Source organism: Episyrphus balteatus, chromosome 3 (assembly GCF_945859705.1).
Source record: "Episyrphus balteatus chromosome 3, idEpiBalt1.1, whole genome shotgun sequence".
In the NCBI taxonomy this organism is placed as follows: domain Eukaryota; kingdom Metazoa; phylum Arthropoda; class Insecta; order Diptera; family Syrphidae; genus Episyrphus; species Episyrphus balteatus.
In genome coordinates this window covers 99,986,907-100,003,627 of record NC_079136.1, presented here as the reverse complement: position 1 = coordinate 100,003,627, position 16,721 = coordinate 99,986,907, and the positions used below count along the sequence as shown (strand labels likewise).

The 16,721-nt window shown below is 31.9% G+C and overlaps 1 protein-coding gene across 2 annotated transcripts; it reads right to left on the bottom strand.

Moving 5' to 3' along the window:
- Positions 1-2,092: 2,092 nt before the first annotated feature.
- On the bottom strand, positions 2,093-15,969 carry LOC129913093 (F-box/WD repeat-containing protein 11). Of its 2 annotated transcripts, XM_055991565.1 has the most exons (9): positions 15,687-15,968; positions 15,143-15,476; positions 10,474-10,696; positions 6,924-7,195; positions 6,401-6,580; positions 5,883-6,337; positions 5,635-5,824; positions 2,363-2,498; positions 2,093-2,295 (listed from the first exon to the last, which is right to left on the bottom strand). In XM_055991565.1, exons 2-9 carry the CDS (start codon positions 15,197-15,199, stop codon positions 2,276-2,278), a joined length of 1,533 nt encoding a protein of 510 aa, XP_055847540.1. In that variant the 5' UTR covers positions 15,200-15,476; positions 15,687-15,968; the 3' UTR covers positions 2,093-2,275. The 2 variants fall into 2 exon arrangements, with proteins under 2 accessions (XP_055847540.1, XP_055847542.1); XM_055991567.1 differs by having other exon boundaries at positions 2,363-2,495; positions 15,143-15,969.
- Positions 15,970-16,721: the final 752 nt, after the last annotated feature.

Genomic DNA, 16,721 nt, shown 5'->3' with positions numbered 1-16,721 from the left:
TGTTGAATACCATGTTCATTAAACAAAGCCGACACCTTATCACTTATAGCAGCGGTGGAAATGAAACACAGATCGACTACCATCTGGTATCTAGTTTCATGAAGCCGCTAGTGAAAGACTGCAAAGTGATATTAGGAGAAGCGATCGCCCAGCAACACCGTCTCCTACTGACAGAATTTTTTATGGAGACGAAGGCGGCAAACAAACAAAGAGAGGCTACCGGAGGTATCAAGTGGTACAACCTGGAGAAGGAAAAAGGCGATGCATTCATCTCTGTTATGAGAAATTATCTGTGCGAGACCACCAGCAGATTACAAAACGAAGAGTGCAGAGTACAAAATATGTGGGACTCTCTGCAAAGAACTTGCTTGGCGAAGGCGAGGTCACTGCTAGGAACATCTAAAGGAAACTACCAACGGGAAAAAGAAACATAGTGGTGGAGCGATGAAGTCAAAGCAGTGATATCAAGGAAAAAGACCGCTTTCCAAGCTTGGTCCAAATGCCCCTCTCATAATAGAGATGAAAAAGCACGACTCGAAGTTGGGTATATGGGAAAGTTTAGCAATGGGGCGGTAGTTCTTAACGTCATTTTTTGCACATTTTTTGTGAATTGAAGTTATAAAAGATGATTTCCATACCTGGGGGAATTCTCCTTGAGATAAAGATAACTTAAATATTTGAGAAAGCGGGAAAGAGAGAGTATGAGAACATTTTTTGAGAAGAATGGCAGGGAGTTTATCTGGTCCTTCAGAGTATTCATCGTCAAGTTGATTCAATTTATCTTCGATGAGATTTATTTCGATGAAATCTGGGAGAAATGGCCCGAATGAAAAATTTGGCAAATATTTAAAATGAGCTTCATCTGGTTTAAAACTACTAGGAAAATGTTGAAAAACAATTTCCCTATTTTTTTTAGATTATTATTTGACTTCCTTTCCTAACGTTGATAACTTAACGTGAAATTTACATGTAAAACGTATCCTTTGATTTGTATAGGTAGTTTTATATGGGGTATTCCATTAGACTCGCGGATTGTACTGGCGAAATAAGGATGTGAATTGAAAATCCGCAAAAATTAGAGAAATTTTTCTTTTGCTATTTAGAACTGATTGATGTCAATCCACCGTGGAATTTCGTAAAATGCCATAACACAATTCACGGCAAGCATTTTGAAAGCATGTAATACGAAACGAGCGGCAGGTTATCGATACTCACAACAAAGAACGATTATGTAAAACGGGAAAGCCGTAAGCCTAAACTAACGAATTTCTTTGAAATAAAAAGTTTTCCATAATACGTATTCGCATTTAAACGACAACGAAGTCACTTCATCGATAATCGTTTTCCACAAAAAAGGGTTCTTATCACGTTGGCTCTTTTCATTTTCCTATCCATCGGGTCAACTGCCACATCATTAAACTATTTGACGTTCACGTAAATTGCTGTTTGGCTGAAAATCTTGAGAAATATGTATGTATTTAAATGAATAGTAGAGTATGGCTGGTAATGTACAAACAATTCTCAAGAAAAAAACAGTCATTTGCAGTACAATTTCCACACTGGGATTAGCATAAGAATCTATAAAGATTTTTCACATACCACAATAAAAGAAAACGACGTAGACCACATCAGAGTTTTCAGTTAAATTTTATTTTTGCTTTACATATTTTTCCAACTCGAATGTAATACATAATATTTAAATTCTGAAAGCTGAAATATTTGCATGAAAAAAATAAAACATATTTTTTTGAATGGAATTTTATTATTTCATTACTTTTCTTTATTCCTAAAATATTTGTAAACGAAAACAAAAAACAAAAGTATTTTCCGCTTGTCAAAATGTAATAAATAATCTACGAGTTCTTTTTTTTTTTCTTTTTACTACAATCGGAAACGCTTGAATATTTCAATTCTAATATTGAGATCTCAGAGATTCAAGACCCCTTTATATAATACGCTTTTTTGAAGTGTCCATAAAAATAGAGCATTCGTGAGACCTTAATAATATATTTTAACATGGTAACCGCTTTCATCACATTTATTTCCGTTAAATACAAATTTATGTTCGCGGAAAAAAAAACTAAGCTGAAAATTCTAGTGTGGTCTAAGCCTATAAGAGATTTTTTTTGTAATTTTGTTTATTTTTATGATTAATTGATTTTTTTTTGAAATTCTTTTCGTGTATTGCGCGTCTCGTTGATCTCTTTTTGCGTATATTATAATTGTTGGTAGACATCTATGTATGTATGTTTGTTTTACATTTTTTTGTTCGTTATTAGTGTTCCATTAGAGCAGCTGTAAAAACAAAAAGAAACATTTTATTAAAATTGTTGTATGAATAAAACGATTTATATAAATTTACGTGATGGAGTCCGGCATGTTGTTGTTTCATTGGGTGTAAAGTTGAGGAAATCCCAAATCAATATTGTATCATCGTGAGAGCTGCTTACAATTTGGAATTCATCGAATTGTAAACGGAATACCCGACCAGTGTGCTCCTTAAGAGAATGTGATTTTTAAACGATTATTCATTTTGTAGTTCCAAAGTAAATAAAGAAAAAATATCTCAATTGAAAAATGCTAGTAGAAAAAAATTTAAATGATAAGCAATGTAATCTGCAGCGAAATTTCGTTGCGCTGGCATTTGTCCTGCTTACGTGAATCACCCTTGGAATTAATGGCCACTGGAATGACTTTTGCAAAACATTTCCAAATTTTTGTGGTGCCTCCTTAGTAGATCCTTTTTTAAAGCTACTTCACGTTTCGTTGGAAACTTAGACTCATGATAGTTTTATAACCTGGGTCCAAACTTCATTTCGAATGTCAAATGAAATTATTTCGTATATCTACGACTTTCGAAATGAGATAATTTGCGAAATTATCTTATTTGGCCTCTAGAGCACATACGTTAGGTTAGGTTGTAGTGGTTGTCATGCAAAGTACCCGACACACTTAGACCCTCATGGATCCATTGTGATACCACAAAACACAAGCGCACATAACCTTCTATATAAAATTTGTCCTAATATAACTATATCCCCCAGTTTCACAGTTAAGTTTCAGTCAGTAAACAATTGAAAATTTTAGTATAACTCGTCTGGTTTCACAGTTGAATCTGAACTTCAGATCAGTCGAACTTTGTTTAACTAGTATATGTAGTCTTCCCTTTCTCTCTTTGAGTGAAAGAACCATCGAAACAACAACAAATATTTTATGTTGTGGAAAAGCGATGGCCCTTTAAAGAGCCAGTTACGACAATTGTAACTAAAGGCTTTATGCTTGGATGCAATAGAGAAAAAAGATATGATGCCTCTAAAAAGACATTTACCACTTTTGTTACTAAATGCTTTGTGTTTGTATGCAAAAGAGAATCGGATTTGAGTTTTTGAATTTCAACTTGAACGTTATCTTAGTTGTCAGATTACTTATACTGCCTTACTAAGCAAAAAGGGCGTAGGAATTAGGAAAAAAAAAACATTTTTTTACGCATTTGGGAAGCTTGAATATTATACAGGGTGTCCCAAAAGTAATGGATCAAATGAAATATGCTGATAGGGCAACTTTAGGGCTCTCAGAATTTGGTAACTTGTTCATCCCAAATCCTAACGGTTTTCGATTTAATGCAGTTTTTGTGAAATTTCGAAAAATCCCGACTTTGCAACAGTATTTTGCTTCCTCCGCTCATAATTGATTTTTGTTTTTTACAATTCTTTCACTAAAACATTGCCTAATAACAAGAAATAATTAATTTATCAAAATATTTTTTATTTCATACGCCATTTTTCTGCAAATTAATTAACAGTTCCATGTTTTATAAAAACTCAATTTCTTACTTTTATTTCAAAGCAGCACCCTGAAAAAAATTTGTGTGGCGTGACACTGGTTTATTATTTTGAAAACTTACCGTCTCATTGCAGTTTTCAAAAATGTATAAAAGTTTCCAAAGTTGAAATTAGAACGAAAGATATAACAATTTGAATGCAAAAAAACAGACGTTTTCAGAGCAAAATAACAAACAAAAATCGAGGCTTTTGTTCAAAAAGAAATAAACAAACAACAGTCGAGAAAACGTGTTTATTTTTCTTTGTTATTTTTCTCTGAAAAGCCCTGTTTTGTTGCTTTTAAATTGTAATATCTTCAGTTCTAACTTCAACTTTGGAAACATTTATACATTTTTGAAAACTGCAAAAACACGACAAATTTTAAAAATAATAAACCAGTTCCACACCATACAAACTTTTTTCAGGGCGTTGCTCTGAAATAAAAGAAAGAAATTGAGTTTTTATAAAACATGGAACTGTTAATTAATTTGCAGCAAAATTGCGTATGAAATGAAAAATATTTTGATTAATTAATTTTTTCTTATTATTAGGCAATGTTTTAGTGAAAGAATTGTAAAAAACAAAAATCAATTATGAGCGGAGGAAGCAAAATACTGTTGCAAAGTCGGGATTTTTCGAAATTTCACAAAAACTGCATTAAATCGAAAACCGTAAGGATTTGGGATGAACAAGTTACCAAATTCTGAGAGCCCTAAAGTTGGCCTATCAGCATATTTCGTTTGATCCATTACTTTTGGGACACCCTGTATTATTATTGTGTGAAATAAAATATGCATATATATTTCCTACAAGTTGCTCAAAATAACTTTTAAAATTGAGCGCATATACAATTCTCAACTTTTTCCTTTTTCAGTAAAATGCATTTATCTCAGAACTACAAAAATGGATATGCGCCCTTTTTGCTTAGCACGGTAGTATAGGCGTAATGGCTTGAGACTACAATTGTTGATTTTTTTTGGTGTTGCAACAAAATTGTAAGTTTCCTCCCGTTTTCCGTTTATTAATCATACACTATCCGAATCAATTACGTTGAATTCAATATTTTGAAGCGTGACCCGTGATCAAAAAATGACCAAAAGTAGTCTTTTTTCTTGGATTTGTTATAAATGGAAGTCGTTGTCGCCTTTCTTTACATTGTGCCTTAGCATTTTCGTTAAAAGGCACGAATTTGGTGAGGTTTTTTTTGCCGTATCCATTTTTTGGACTCAAAACTTTTTTATTTTTAAACAACGCATGAAAATAATCCATAATGGAGAATAAATCAAAATTATTTAAATTCTCAGCCCTTTTGTTTGGAATTTTTGATTTGATATTTTGTATTTACATATATCAAGCAAAATATTACATCTTGAAAAGAAAGAGCGTGTTTCTAATTAGTTTTCCACCCCTGTATACATGTGTACATATGTATATGTAAGTTTGATCCTTTAACAACAAAAGATTATTAATAACACAGGGCAAAAAAAAGTGGTCAGTTCTTATGGCCGGTGATTTTTATATTTTTTTGCAATTTAATTACAATTTTGAGGGTAAAATTGATTTCAAATTCAGCGCGTCAAAATAAAGATAAGAAGATCCGGTCAAAAGCACTGCCAACTTTTTTTTGTGGGCCGGTGTCTTAAATAAAAGTAATCTTTTGTTGTTGTTTACAGTATCAAAATTTTACTTAGGTAAGTATTGAGTTACCAAAATTAAAACACGTTTAATATATGAAATAAATATGAATAAAATCAAAATAATCAAAAATTAAAAATAATGCAAAAGTTTTTGTCAACAAGAAATTAAAGCTTACCACCAATGTGTTAAGGCAAAGTGCATTCGCTTGAGCACGTGGATCTAGCGCGGCAACAAGATCCCACACTTTGATTTTACCATCGTAAGCACCACTAACAATTCGTTTAGAATCGAATCGTATGCAACGTACTAGTTCTTCGTGTCCTTCAAGAACACGCAGGCAAGCTCCGCACTCAATGTCCCATAATCTATAATGAGCAAATAATAGAATAATAACTCTCTTTAAAATATATTTCAAATGCAAACCTTATAGAATTATCCGAGCTACCACTGACGACTAAACGGTCGCGGTACTGCAGACATGCAATACCACGCTTGTGACCGTTAAGTGTACGTACAAATTCACAGCTAGATGTTGACCAAACCTTTATGGTTCGATCACCACTTGCCGAAACAATATACTTTTCATCAAAATCAACAACATTAACGGCTGCCCGATGACCAACAAGAACGCGCCTCAATGTTATCTCACTGGGCGATGTCATATCCCAGACGGCAATCGAGCGATCCTTCGAACAGGTAACCATCATACCATTGTTGAAACGTAAATGTAAAACTGCTTCGCAGTGATGAATCAATGTGTTGACCATTTCACCGGTATTTACGTCCCAGACGCGAACTGTGGAATCACTTGAACCGCTTATTATAACTTTGTCATCATACTGCAAACATAAAACAGACCCTGTATGACCAGTTAGAGTCTGAAATTTAAAATGGAATATTAAATTTTGTTTGGAAAGACATTGAAGATTTAAATAAATTGCCTTAACACACTGCAGATCCGTCCTGTCCCAAATTTTGATCGTATTATCCCTTAAACCAGAGACAATTTTAACATCATCATACTGTAAACAATAAACACCTTTCGAATTTTCTGATCGACAGTTTATTCGGCGTAGCATGTGACGTCCGGTTCTCCAGTTGTTTTCTATGCTTTCGATATCCTACAGAAGAAAAAATACAATCGAATTAGTAAAATTATTGATATGTTTAACAACAAAGGCAAGTATCCACAATAATTATACCGAATCAACGAGAAAAAAATATGTCAGGTAGGTTATAGACACAAGTGAAATTGAATCAAAATCAAAATTAAATTGGAATTTGTATTGATTTGAATTTATTTTCGAGTGAAAATGGATTGTGAAACCTATGTAACATTATAATCTTATGTAGGAACTCAGAAGTACCACACTATTATTTTATTTTTTGGTTCTTTATAATAATTGCGGGATATTTTTTTGTGCTTGCCAGAACCCTTAGAAAATATTAAAACAAATGACTTACATTCATGATTTTCGGAAATAGTTCGCGATAGAACGAATGTGGCCTATGTGTTGAACCTGGGCGCGGTTTAAAAAGATATTGTATCCAGCCACGTCGTTCGGCTAAACCGCGCCACAATGAATCCGTTCGAACTTTACGTTCAATCAGTTTTTTCCATAGCATACCCTCCGATAAAACACGAAGCCACTCTTTACAAACCAACTCGGCTGCTTTAAGGGAATCCGCGTCGAGATACGATAGTATGTTTTCAGCTATGTGATCCAATCCCTTTTCTATAAATTGAAAAAAAAAAACATATTAAAGCAAAAATAATATTATTCACAAATTGGAGTGGACATAATATGTAATTATCAAATTATGATGAATCAAATAATTAGAACTCATTGGGTCATATTTATATTTCTTTCATAAGCTTTGACTTAGTCACTACAATAAATTAACCGTCAACACATTTCTCACCTTAAAACTTACGAAAGCTAAGAAATTTTTTAAAGTTACTTACAGGAGAGTTAGCTAGTAAAATTTTCTAGATTTTCTTACAAAAGAAACTAACGTCAGTAATATATACGTGTATCATCCACGCCTAATAGATAATATGGTTACAAGAAAATAAAACAAAAAAAACTTCTTACTTCTCCGCATAAGAACAACTGAGCCCGTACAAAACTGAAATGAATGTGAAAACAATCAAATCCTATACCTATCCTTATCAAAACAATCCGTTCTCCAAAAACACTTCAAAAATATGTCTGTAATCATAGTTACTAAAATGTATTTAAAAAAAAATTAAAACAAAAAGGGATTTCCCCCTTATTACTATTATTTTCCGATTTAGAGCAAAACTTTGGGTGATGTTAAGTATGTTAGTATGTACAACAAAAACCTCTCTAAAAAAACAGTTATCTTGAAGAAATCAGGTAAAACTTGCCTAAATATCAAACACAGCAGTGTCACTTTATTATTCCGTTCAAATTAGCTTACTCAATTAATTTATTCAAGTTATACGGAACATACACTGCGCGTCACTTGAAAAGAAACAACAATTTTGCTTTACAGAAATGCGAATGGTACTTTGGTTTTTGGTTTTGCATTTTCAAAGACGATCTTTTAAGAAATAATGTTGTGAAAACAAAAAACCAAAAACAAAGCGTATGACTGCTAATTCCGTTTTTTTTTTGCATTGCTTCACAAAAAACACTGTTTATTTTGCGTCAATTGAATAGAAACACTCTTTACAATTAGATAGAAATGATGAAAATCTGCAAAAACTTCACTTTGGCAGTAAAATCAACCAAAAAAGTGTGTTAGTGCGATGTTAGTATGCTGGTTTGTTCTATCATGTAAGAAATAAAATGTGCACAACATTTAAAAGCCTCAAAATGCAAAATAACAACATTCTGAATTCCACTAAGCTAACAAAAATGTAACTTATTTTATGGTTGCATTCGATGTAAAAAATTTAATAAAGAGTGGTTTTTGGAAGGAAAATTTTTATTGTATCGCCACCAAAGGTCGCTAAAATGTGTAATAGTAATTTTAATAATGTGCAACAGTAAACTTGAAATGCTTCGAAAATAGATGCAAACTTTTACAAAGAAATAATGATAGAAATTGTCGGCAAGTTCAAGAACGAGGATAACAACCTTCATGGACATTTTACAAGGATTATTCCAATAGAAACAAAACCGATTGTGGAAAATGTTATTTTCTTAACTGTTAAGAAGTTACCAAACATTTTAAGCACTTTCCCCACTTTGGTCCGTGATTGTGTAAAGTGGAAGTGCATTTTCATTGCAAGCATTTATTCATTTTCTGGGGTGCCGAATGACATAATTTTTTAAAAAGTACAAAAAATGTCAAAGTTTAACATTCTTTCACTGAAATTTATATTTTTCATGGTTTTTCATCATTTTTATCCAATTTTAGAGTGTTTTTTGTGAAGCAATGCGAAAAAAACAGAACTAGTAGCTATACGCTCTCAGTTTATGGGTTTTTGTTTTCATAACATTGTTTCTTAAGAGTTTCTCTTTAAAATGCAAAACCAAAAATATGCTTATTTACCTGACCAAAGTGCCAATCGCATTTTTGTTAATTAAAATTGTTATTTCTTTTCAAGTAACGTGCATTGTATGTACCTACTAAACAAATTTCCAAACTTATAACAGTAATATACAGTAAGTTAAAAAAAGATACATATTGAAAAAATCGGGGTTTTCCCGATTAAGAGCAAAAGTTTGGGATTAGTTCATTAAAAGTCAAAAACGCAAAAGTTCTTCGTAAAACTTCAAGTCATATACAAATTATGTCGAATTCCTTTCAATTTTTAGAATCGCCTCAACAAAATCGAATTTTTGATGTTAAAAAGGAACATGAAAACAAACCGAATTCTTTTTGCGATTGTGTGTGTGTCATTTGACAACAATTTTTACACGAACTTCAAGCTGAAATCAAAACAATTTCTGTAAAATAAAACCAAAGATTCCTTTGATCAATAATTTTGTTTATTTGCTTCGGTAATATAAATTTAATTTAATCCAAATCAACAGGAAATTGCAGATACTATCAAGATCTGAGTGAAGATGAAGTAAAAGGTTGATTATTTGGCCGTATTCTGTGGTTTTACAGAGAAAAAAATTTCCTGAAGACAATCACGAGAAGAAAAGTCACAGTAATTTGACTTTTTCACAAGAACTACGCCAAGAAAAATTATATTTTGATCGCATATTGTTTTTTTTATTTATTTCATATTTTTCCGGAATAAAAACACGATATTCCATTATATTTGAAGTTGGTATTCTCAAAAAACACGAAGGAATCTTTCAGCTTGACGTTTGAGAAATGTCAAATATTCCAAGTGTGTGTGCAAATCCGTGTAAATCTCTCAAAAAAGAAGGATTAAAAAAAATTAGAATTCTGCTTCATTTGAGGCGAATTTTTTTTCTATGGAACATGATTTTCAGAAAAAATTCGCTTCGAGATCGCCGAAAATTCGATTTTTGGATTGAAAGGAATTCGACATTAGAGTTATGAAAATCGAATCTGCCTGAATCGTTTTCATTTTAAACAAGAAAACTGTCCTACAAATATCAAAATCCGTAGCAAAAAAGATGAAAACCATATTTTAGTATACCTACGTAGCTACGTTTGTTACTTAAGGTATAGAAAGAAAATGTTATTTGCACCAATAAATCAAAATACTTATTAAAATGAAGTAGGTTAACAATAACAATGCTATTAGTTTTCTAAGAGTTTCCCTTCCAAGATCTGGGAGTTCTTTCCTCATTTTTATTGAAAAACTATTCATTCTAAAAAGCAAAACTTAATGCCATACGTATGGTTTACATTGCATAAGCTATGACGTGATGAAATGTTAAGGAATCACGTTTAAAGTTTTACATTTTCTTTGTGTTAAGGGTGTTTTATTAACGAGAAATCATAATTGAATTTTAAAGTTTCAGTTCTAATAGAAAAAAAAAAAACCATTTCGTGGTAATTTAATATTATGATTATATAAATAATTTTTAGGTTTCAGTGGAATAAAATGACTTACTGGGCAAAAGAGATATAAAATCTCTCTGTAGCATGGGCTTCAAGTACGCATTTATGTGGCCGTGTTGATAATGACACATCCTTGACAGCAACTGCTCAACAAAATCAACTTGATCTGCTTCGTTCCATTGTGAGAAGTATGTTAAGCAGGTATCTCGTTCCGTTTGAAAAGATGGTGATGATTCTTTCTTACGGACAGGATCGTATAGCATTGTTGGTGTAAACTGCAAAAAAATAAGAGTACAATTAGATTAAATTAAAAAAAAAAAAAAAATAAACAATAAGCTTATAAAATTTTTCAACCCCTGTAACTTCGACACCCAAAATAATTTTTTTGTTTTTTTCAACTTGGAAGATGTGTCTACGCCTAAAGATGAAATTTGCATCAAAAAGTCAATTTCGGAAAAAGTGGACTTATTCCGTTCTTACAACTGACGATTCAATAAAAATGATTAACCTTCCAATAATAATACATTTAATATGGGTGCTAGGATTAAATTAAAAAAAGATGTTAGGTATAACACAAATTATTTATTTAATCATAACACTTCAAAGACCTCAAGACAAAAACAGAAAATAGATAATTCATAAAAAAAATTATAATTATTAAAAAAAAAAAAAAAAGAAACAAAAATCAAGTCTGGGGTTGTGGTTATTAGGTTATTAGGCCTTGAGGCTGGCTTTGGTTTTTGTTTTAATTTTAAGCATCTAGTTAATTAAAAATTAAATAACGTTCCAACACGAAATAAAAAGAAAGGTAGGCCTAAAAACTCCTGGTACAAGCAAATGCAAAAACACCAGCATTCAGTTGGCCTCAGAAACGGAACAATACAAAACCGGGAGGCTTGCCGCCGATTTCTGAGGTCAACCCGGCGAACCCCACAGGCGGATCACTAGTGTGAAGCAGTAACGTGGGAAGGTTATGATCCCCTCGACATCGAGATCATAACAGCGCCGAGAAAAAGGAAGAAGAAGAATAAGTTAATTAAAAATTAAAATAATTATAAAGTTTATGCTGTTTATCTTTGATCCACACAGCCCTAATCCGGATATTTATTTGTAGCAGTGCTTCCCAAGTGCGAAAAGTACAAATATCTTGGATATATAATTAACAGTGAAGGATCTTGTGACTCCAGTGAAGCATCTTGGAATGACAAAATAATTTAAGTGTGCCGAGTTGGAATAAAGTGGTGAGAAAAATCTTCTGCGACCGAAAAATGTCCCCTAAGCTTAAAAAAAAACTCTACTCGAAAGTTCGATATCATGACAGTCGTCGAAAATAAGAAATTAAAGAAGTTGAGTAACTCCAATTCTTTTTGCTCAAAATTCAACTCAAATCCCGCTAATTTTTTATGAGTTTTGTCGAACAATTTGAAAAGTAACCGATATGCAGGAGGAATCAGTGTGATAACCATGCTTAGACCGCAGGAATATAATCAAGGACGTTCATGTTAACGATTATATAGAATCGCTATTTTGGCTATCCGTTTCTTGATATTTAGAAAATTCTGCTACAGATAGCGTCATTAAAAATCCACAACGTAAAATTCGATTAGATAAATATGCAAAAAAAAACCGTGCGGTACAATGACGTGTGCACACAACTACCGGGTAAACCAGTCTTAAAAAAAAATACAAGCCAAAGACACATCCGTGATACCAATCATTTTATGTTATCACCCTCATCTATGTACATATTTCCCGTAGGTCCTTCGTCTATCATAAGAATTTTGACCAAAAACAAGCTAAAGCGTAATTTTAAAAAAATCTTAGCTTATGGCTCAAAGCTGAATCTCATGGACCTTAAACCAAGATAAGATAACTTTCCTGAAAAAAGTTTCAGCTGCATAAACATTTTATAGTTTGAAGTTAAGTATCATAGCAAGTTCTGAGGATTGTTTTTTGAAACAAAAATGTTTGATATCTACGATTGATGTCTTTTCAAACCATATAAATCTCATTTTTATCGGTGACGTTTTTTTTGCATTTTAAATAATTTATTATACAAACAAAGAAACAAAATAATAAATATAAAAAAATGCCTTTTTCGAGATGCATTATGGATTAGGTCTCCAAAGGCATTATGGTGTTCGGGTTATACATGATGTCTGCATAAAAAAAAGTCATTAATACCTAGATTTCCTACTTCTTTGATATTTTTTGCCTATATTTTAATATTTTTAACCATAAAAACTGAACATACTTTTCGAGATGACTGAATTTATTTTGTTTGATACTTACAAAATAGGTTTTAATATTGTGCATCTTTACAAAACTGATCCCAACTATGTAATTCGAATCTAAAAAAATGTGTTCGAAGTTCAAATAGCAAAACAGATATCTGTAGAAAATGAAAATTATACAGGCCCAGCCACCACAAAACCTTTATTGGGTTTTATTTAGAAGATTTAGATTGGTATTATGTATTAGTTTTAGATACGCAGTTCGATTAACTTTCGAACAGATGCGAAAGTAGAACAAAGTTACATAGTACGGCTTCTGATTTCTTAAATCGGAAGTTGTAACTATAGTTCGACGAGAAAAATAGAACTTCTTGAGTCTTTTGTATCGTTTCTAGAAAGAAAAAAAAAGCGCAGGTCGGAATGAAGATACATTTTCAGATAGTAATAATGAATTTTTTAATAATAGATTTAAAAGATGAGATTTATGCAAGCATTTCTGAGCGTTAGGCAAAATCGAAATAAAAAAAAAATCGGAATTCACACAATGAAAGAGAGAAATAGGTACATACGTCCTTCAGAAAAATAATAAATAATTAAAAGGTATATCATAATGAAATGTATAGCATTTTGGTATTTCCTGATTTTTTTTTAATTTACGGAAGCAGTGGAATATACATAAATTAAAATTTGAGGCTAGCTAGTACAAATTAGTTCGTATATAATTTTTTTTTTACATTCTGGACTATTTAAGTGTAGTTTCACTTAAAAATAGGGAGTGTTGCTAGTAGCATATTAGCTTTTTCTCTATTAAATCAAAGATTATATTTTTGTAAAAGAACCTAACTAGGTACCTATTAAATCATAATTGCTTGAGGTCTTTGCAAATAAGTACATACAGCATTTGTGAGGATTTTTTCAAACGGCACAAAACTTATTTTCCAGACATAAGGTTTGGCTTATTTTTTAAGTTAAAATATCAAAGATTTTTCTCAAACAAAATTCTGCAACATATCTAAAAAAAAGAAAATCTTGAATACATACCTACACCTACCTATTACATGAAAGAGATGATATCTTACCAAAAGAAATAAAGCACAACAATTATGCATACCGCAGCCCTTTGCCTTTTGAATGCTCTAAGATCTACTTATTTTTATTAAGTATGCACTTGATTTTTATAATACTCCTGTCTTGTGGATGGATATTGTCAAAACCGAATGCAAAGGAAGGTATTGATGTCTTTCGACCGTACCATAGTCAAAAAGCTATAAGTACAGTATTGAGATCGCTACTGCAAAGAGAACGTAGTTATAGTATCGACTCCCAATTAGTTTTTGGAATCAAAGATCCCATGGGCTCTCACTTAAAGGTGAGGCGCTAAATAACATCGCTAGAACCGCGATGGCTACAGCGGCTTGTTGGTTAGGTAGAATTTGAACAGGTTAAGGGTCAAATGAAAGTTTTACAAGTAGGTACATAACTAGTCACTAAAAAAAAATAACTTTGTTAATTTGTGAACGATTTTAAACTTTCATATCTTTAAAAATAGTTACCAACAAGGAAAATCTAGGTTTTATCAAGACATTTAAGACAAATAAACTATGTAGGTACACCTAAATAATTGTAAAATTAATTTTTACTGTCTTAAATATGAAAGAAAAATGTAGGTACGCTCATTGAAGTTTATTGTTTTTGTAAATTATTTTATTTTCCACTACTAAAAACAACGACCTCCACTCCATACATGATTAATACAGTATTTATACAATAATACGATGAACGCATATTCTATAGTAATACTGTTACTCTATGTTTATGATCTTGGGCTGTCCCTGGGTATGTTCCTATTGCTATCACTTTTGTTCAGAAAACGATGCATATACATCATTTCAAGCTAAAATAAGTGACAAATAACCTTAAAAATGAGCAATCTCTGAATGACAACAAAAAAATAAGTCCATTGGCATTTCGTAAATCTGTTGTTTGAGCTTGGAACATAAAGGAAAAAATGTAAATCCTCGAATCTTGTTCAAGTAAAAAAAAAATAAGGCCACTTTCCAAATTATGGCTATTATATTGTATGTGTGTAGATATTATTTTTTTCAAATTCTGAATACGGCAAAGTAATCAGACTGACGTTTTTGTGGAGAATACAGCATTTTGTAAGTACCTACCACACTTCACGGTGGATACCTTTAATATCTACCTACCCACCTTAACCGCACCGCGTCTTCGTTCGCATCATTTCTTGGTTCTTGGATAGCTTTTTGTTACATAAAGTCGTTTTTACTTCGAACTCTGTGACTAATAAAGGTAAACCTCATAGCAATTTTTTAAAAATAACTCCTTTGTTCATTTTAAAACAAAAGTGAAATTGGTTTTACGAAAAAAAAAAAAAAGAAATCAAAATTTCCCAATCTATCTTTCTGAAACAATTTTTAAAGCCCAATTATAATAAATGAAAATAAAACATGAACAAATACTTACGGGCTGTGAATTTGAATTAGTTTCATCCATTATTTTATCAGTCTCCATTTTCATCATTTTTTCTCCCTCTTTAAGCACAGGTAAAAGATTTGCTCTTTTTCTTATTATTTATTACCTCGCTTTAACTGCATAAACCGTACACGATTTGTAGTGTCTTCTTTGTCGTGCGATCAATCTACTACTTTGAACTTTATTCACATACACACTACAGAAACACGCACACAATCACTCGAATTTCACGACGATGACACTTCAAGTATGTATGTACTCTTCCGAAATTCAATGATTTCTTATCTCTCTCCTGCTCTCTCACATCACCAATGACACCTTTTTTCTTTGCATTTCCAGGAATAAAAATGAAAAAAAAAAATTAAAATCCAACGCCTTCAAATAAAATTTTCAATTTTAATTTTTTTATAAAAAAAAAAAACAAAAGAAAATAGTTTCTATCTGCAGCCCCACTATTTAAACTTTTAGATATATATCAAACACAGCAAGTAGAGAGTAGGACTTTTTTTTCTACTTTCTAATTTTCAAGTCTCACAATAATTCATTAAACACATTCACAAAAAAATATTTTTGAACATTGCACCGCGCTATTGTGTTCTTTTTTTCCATTTCAGCTAAACAATTTGCATTGTCTAGCATTTAGGAATATAAATTAAATATCACTGACAAAATTAAAAGTTGAAAAAATATAAAAAAAAACTATTTTTCTTTGCGAAAAAAATGTATGTATGTTCCATTCGACAGTGCGAAGAATTTACAGAGAAGCAAAATTTTATTTTTTAGTGCAACTTCGCGACACAACGGACAACGCCACGACACGAGTCGATAACAGTGCTGCCATAGTAGTTGTCAATACAATTGTGTACAATACAAAGATGTGTTCTTAAATAAGTACGATTACAGTTACGATGTTGAATTTACAACTTTGGATATCCTTTATAAATTATTTTTGTTATGAGTTTATAGCCTGGGTACGCAGATCGAGCTAAATTTTTAGCCCATTGGTGCGTTCTTTAATTCGACAATGTTAACTATTGTTAACAATAGTTAACTTTCATTGAGAAAAAAGTTACAAAATGTAACATCGTGACGTCACAACATCGTTCCTAAATCCAATGTTGAAGTGTCAAATAGTTACATTTTGTTACTTTTTCCAACTCAGCTCCTGGACTTGAGTTTCAATGTTAAAGCCTGGTACGCTGCTCGCGCTAAATTTTAGCTGAGATAAAATTCCCATACAAGTTATCGATAACTTGTATGGGATCCATTTTATCTCGGCTAAAAATTTTCGATAATTTGTATGGGAGCTAAAATTTAGCGCGAGCAGCGTACCAGGCTTAATCTGTCAAACACAACTAAATGGGGAAGAGAGAGGATGATGCATAGAGGAAGGAATACCTAGAGAGCCGACTCGTACCCCCCTTACCTAAAACACCCGCAAATTTAATTTCAGATAATCTCTCTTATTTTTCTCTTGTTTTCCTATCTGTGAATACGTGTGAAAAGTACAATTCGTTTAATACCTTCCTTTCACCAGTAGATGTCCTCACAAATTTTGAATTTAAACATG

Coding starts and splice junctions, on each gene's coding strand:
- LOC129913093 (XM_055991565.1), bottom strand. CDS start 15,199: ATGATGAAAATGGAGACTGATAAAATAATGGATGAAACTAATTCAAAT. Junction 7,196..10,473: donor TTTTATATCTCTTTTGCCCA/GTAAGTCATTTT, acceptor TTCAATTTATAG/AAAAGGGATTGGATCACATA. Junction 5,825..5,882: donor AGCTCGGATAATTCTATAAG/GTTTGCATTTGA, acceptor TGCTCATTATAG/ATTATGGGACATTGAGTGCG.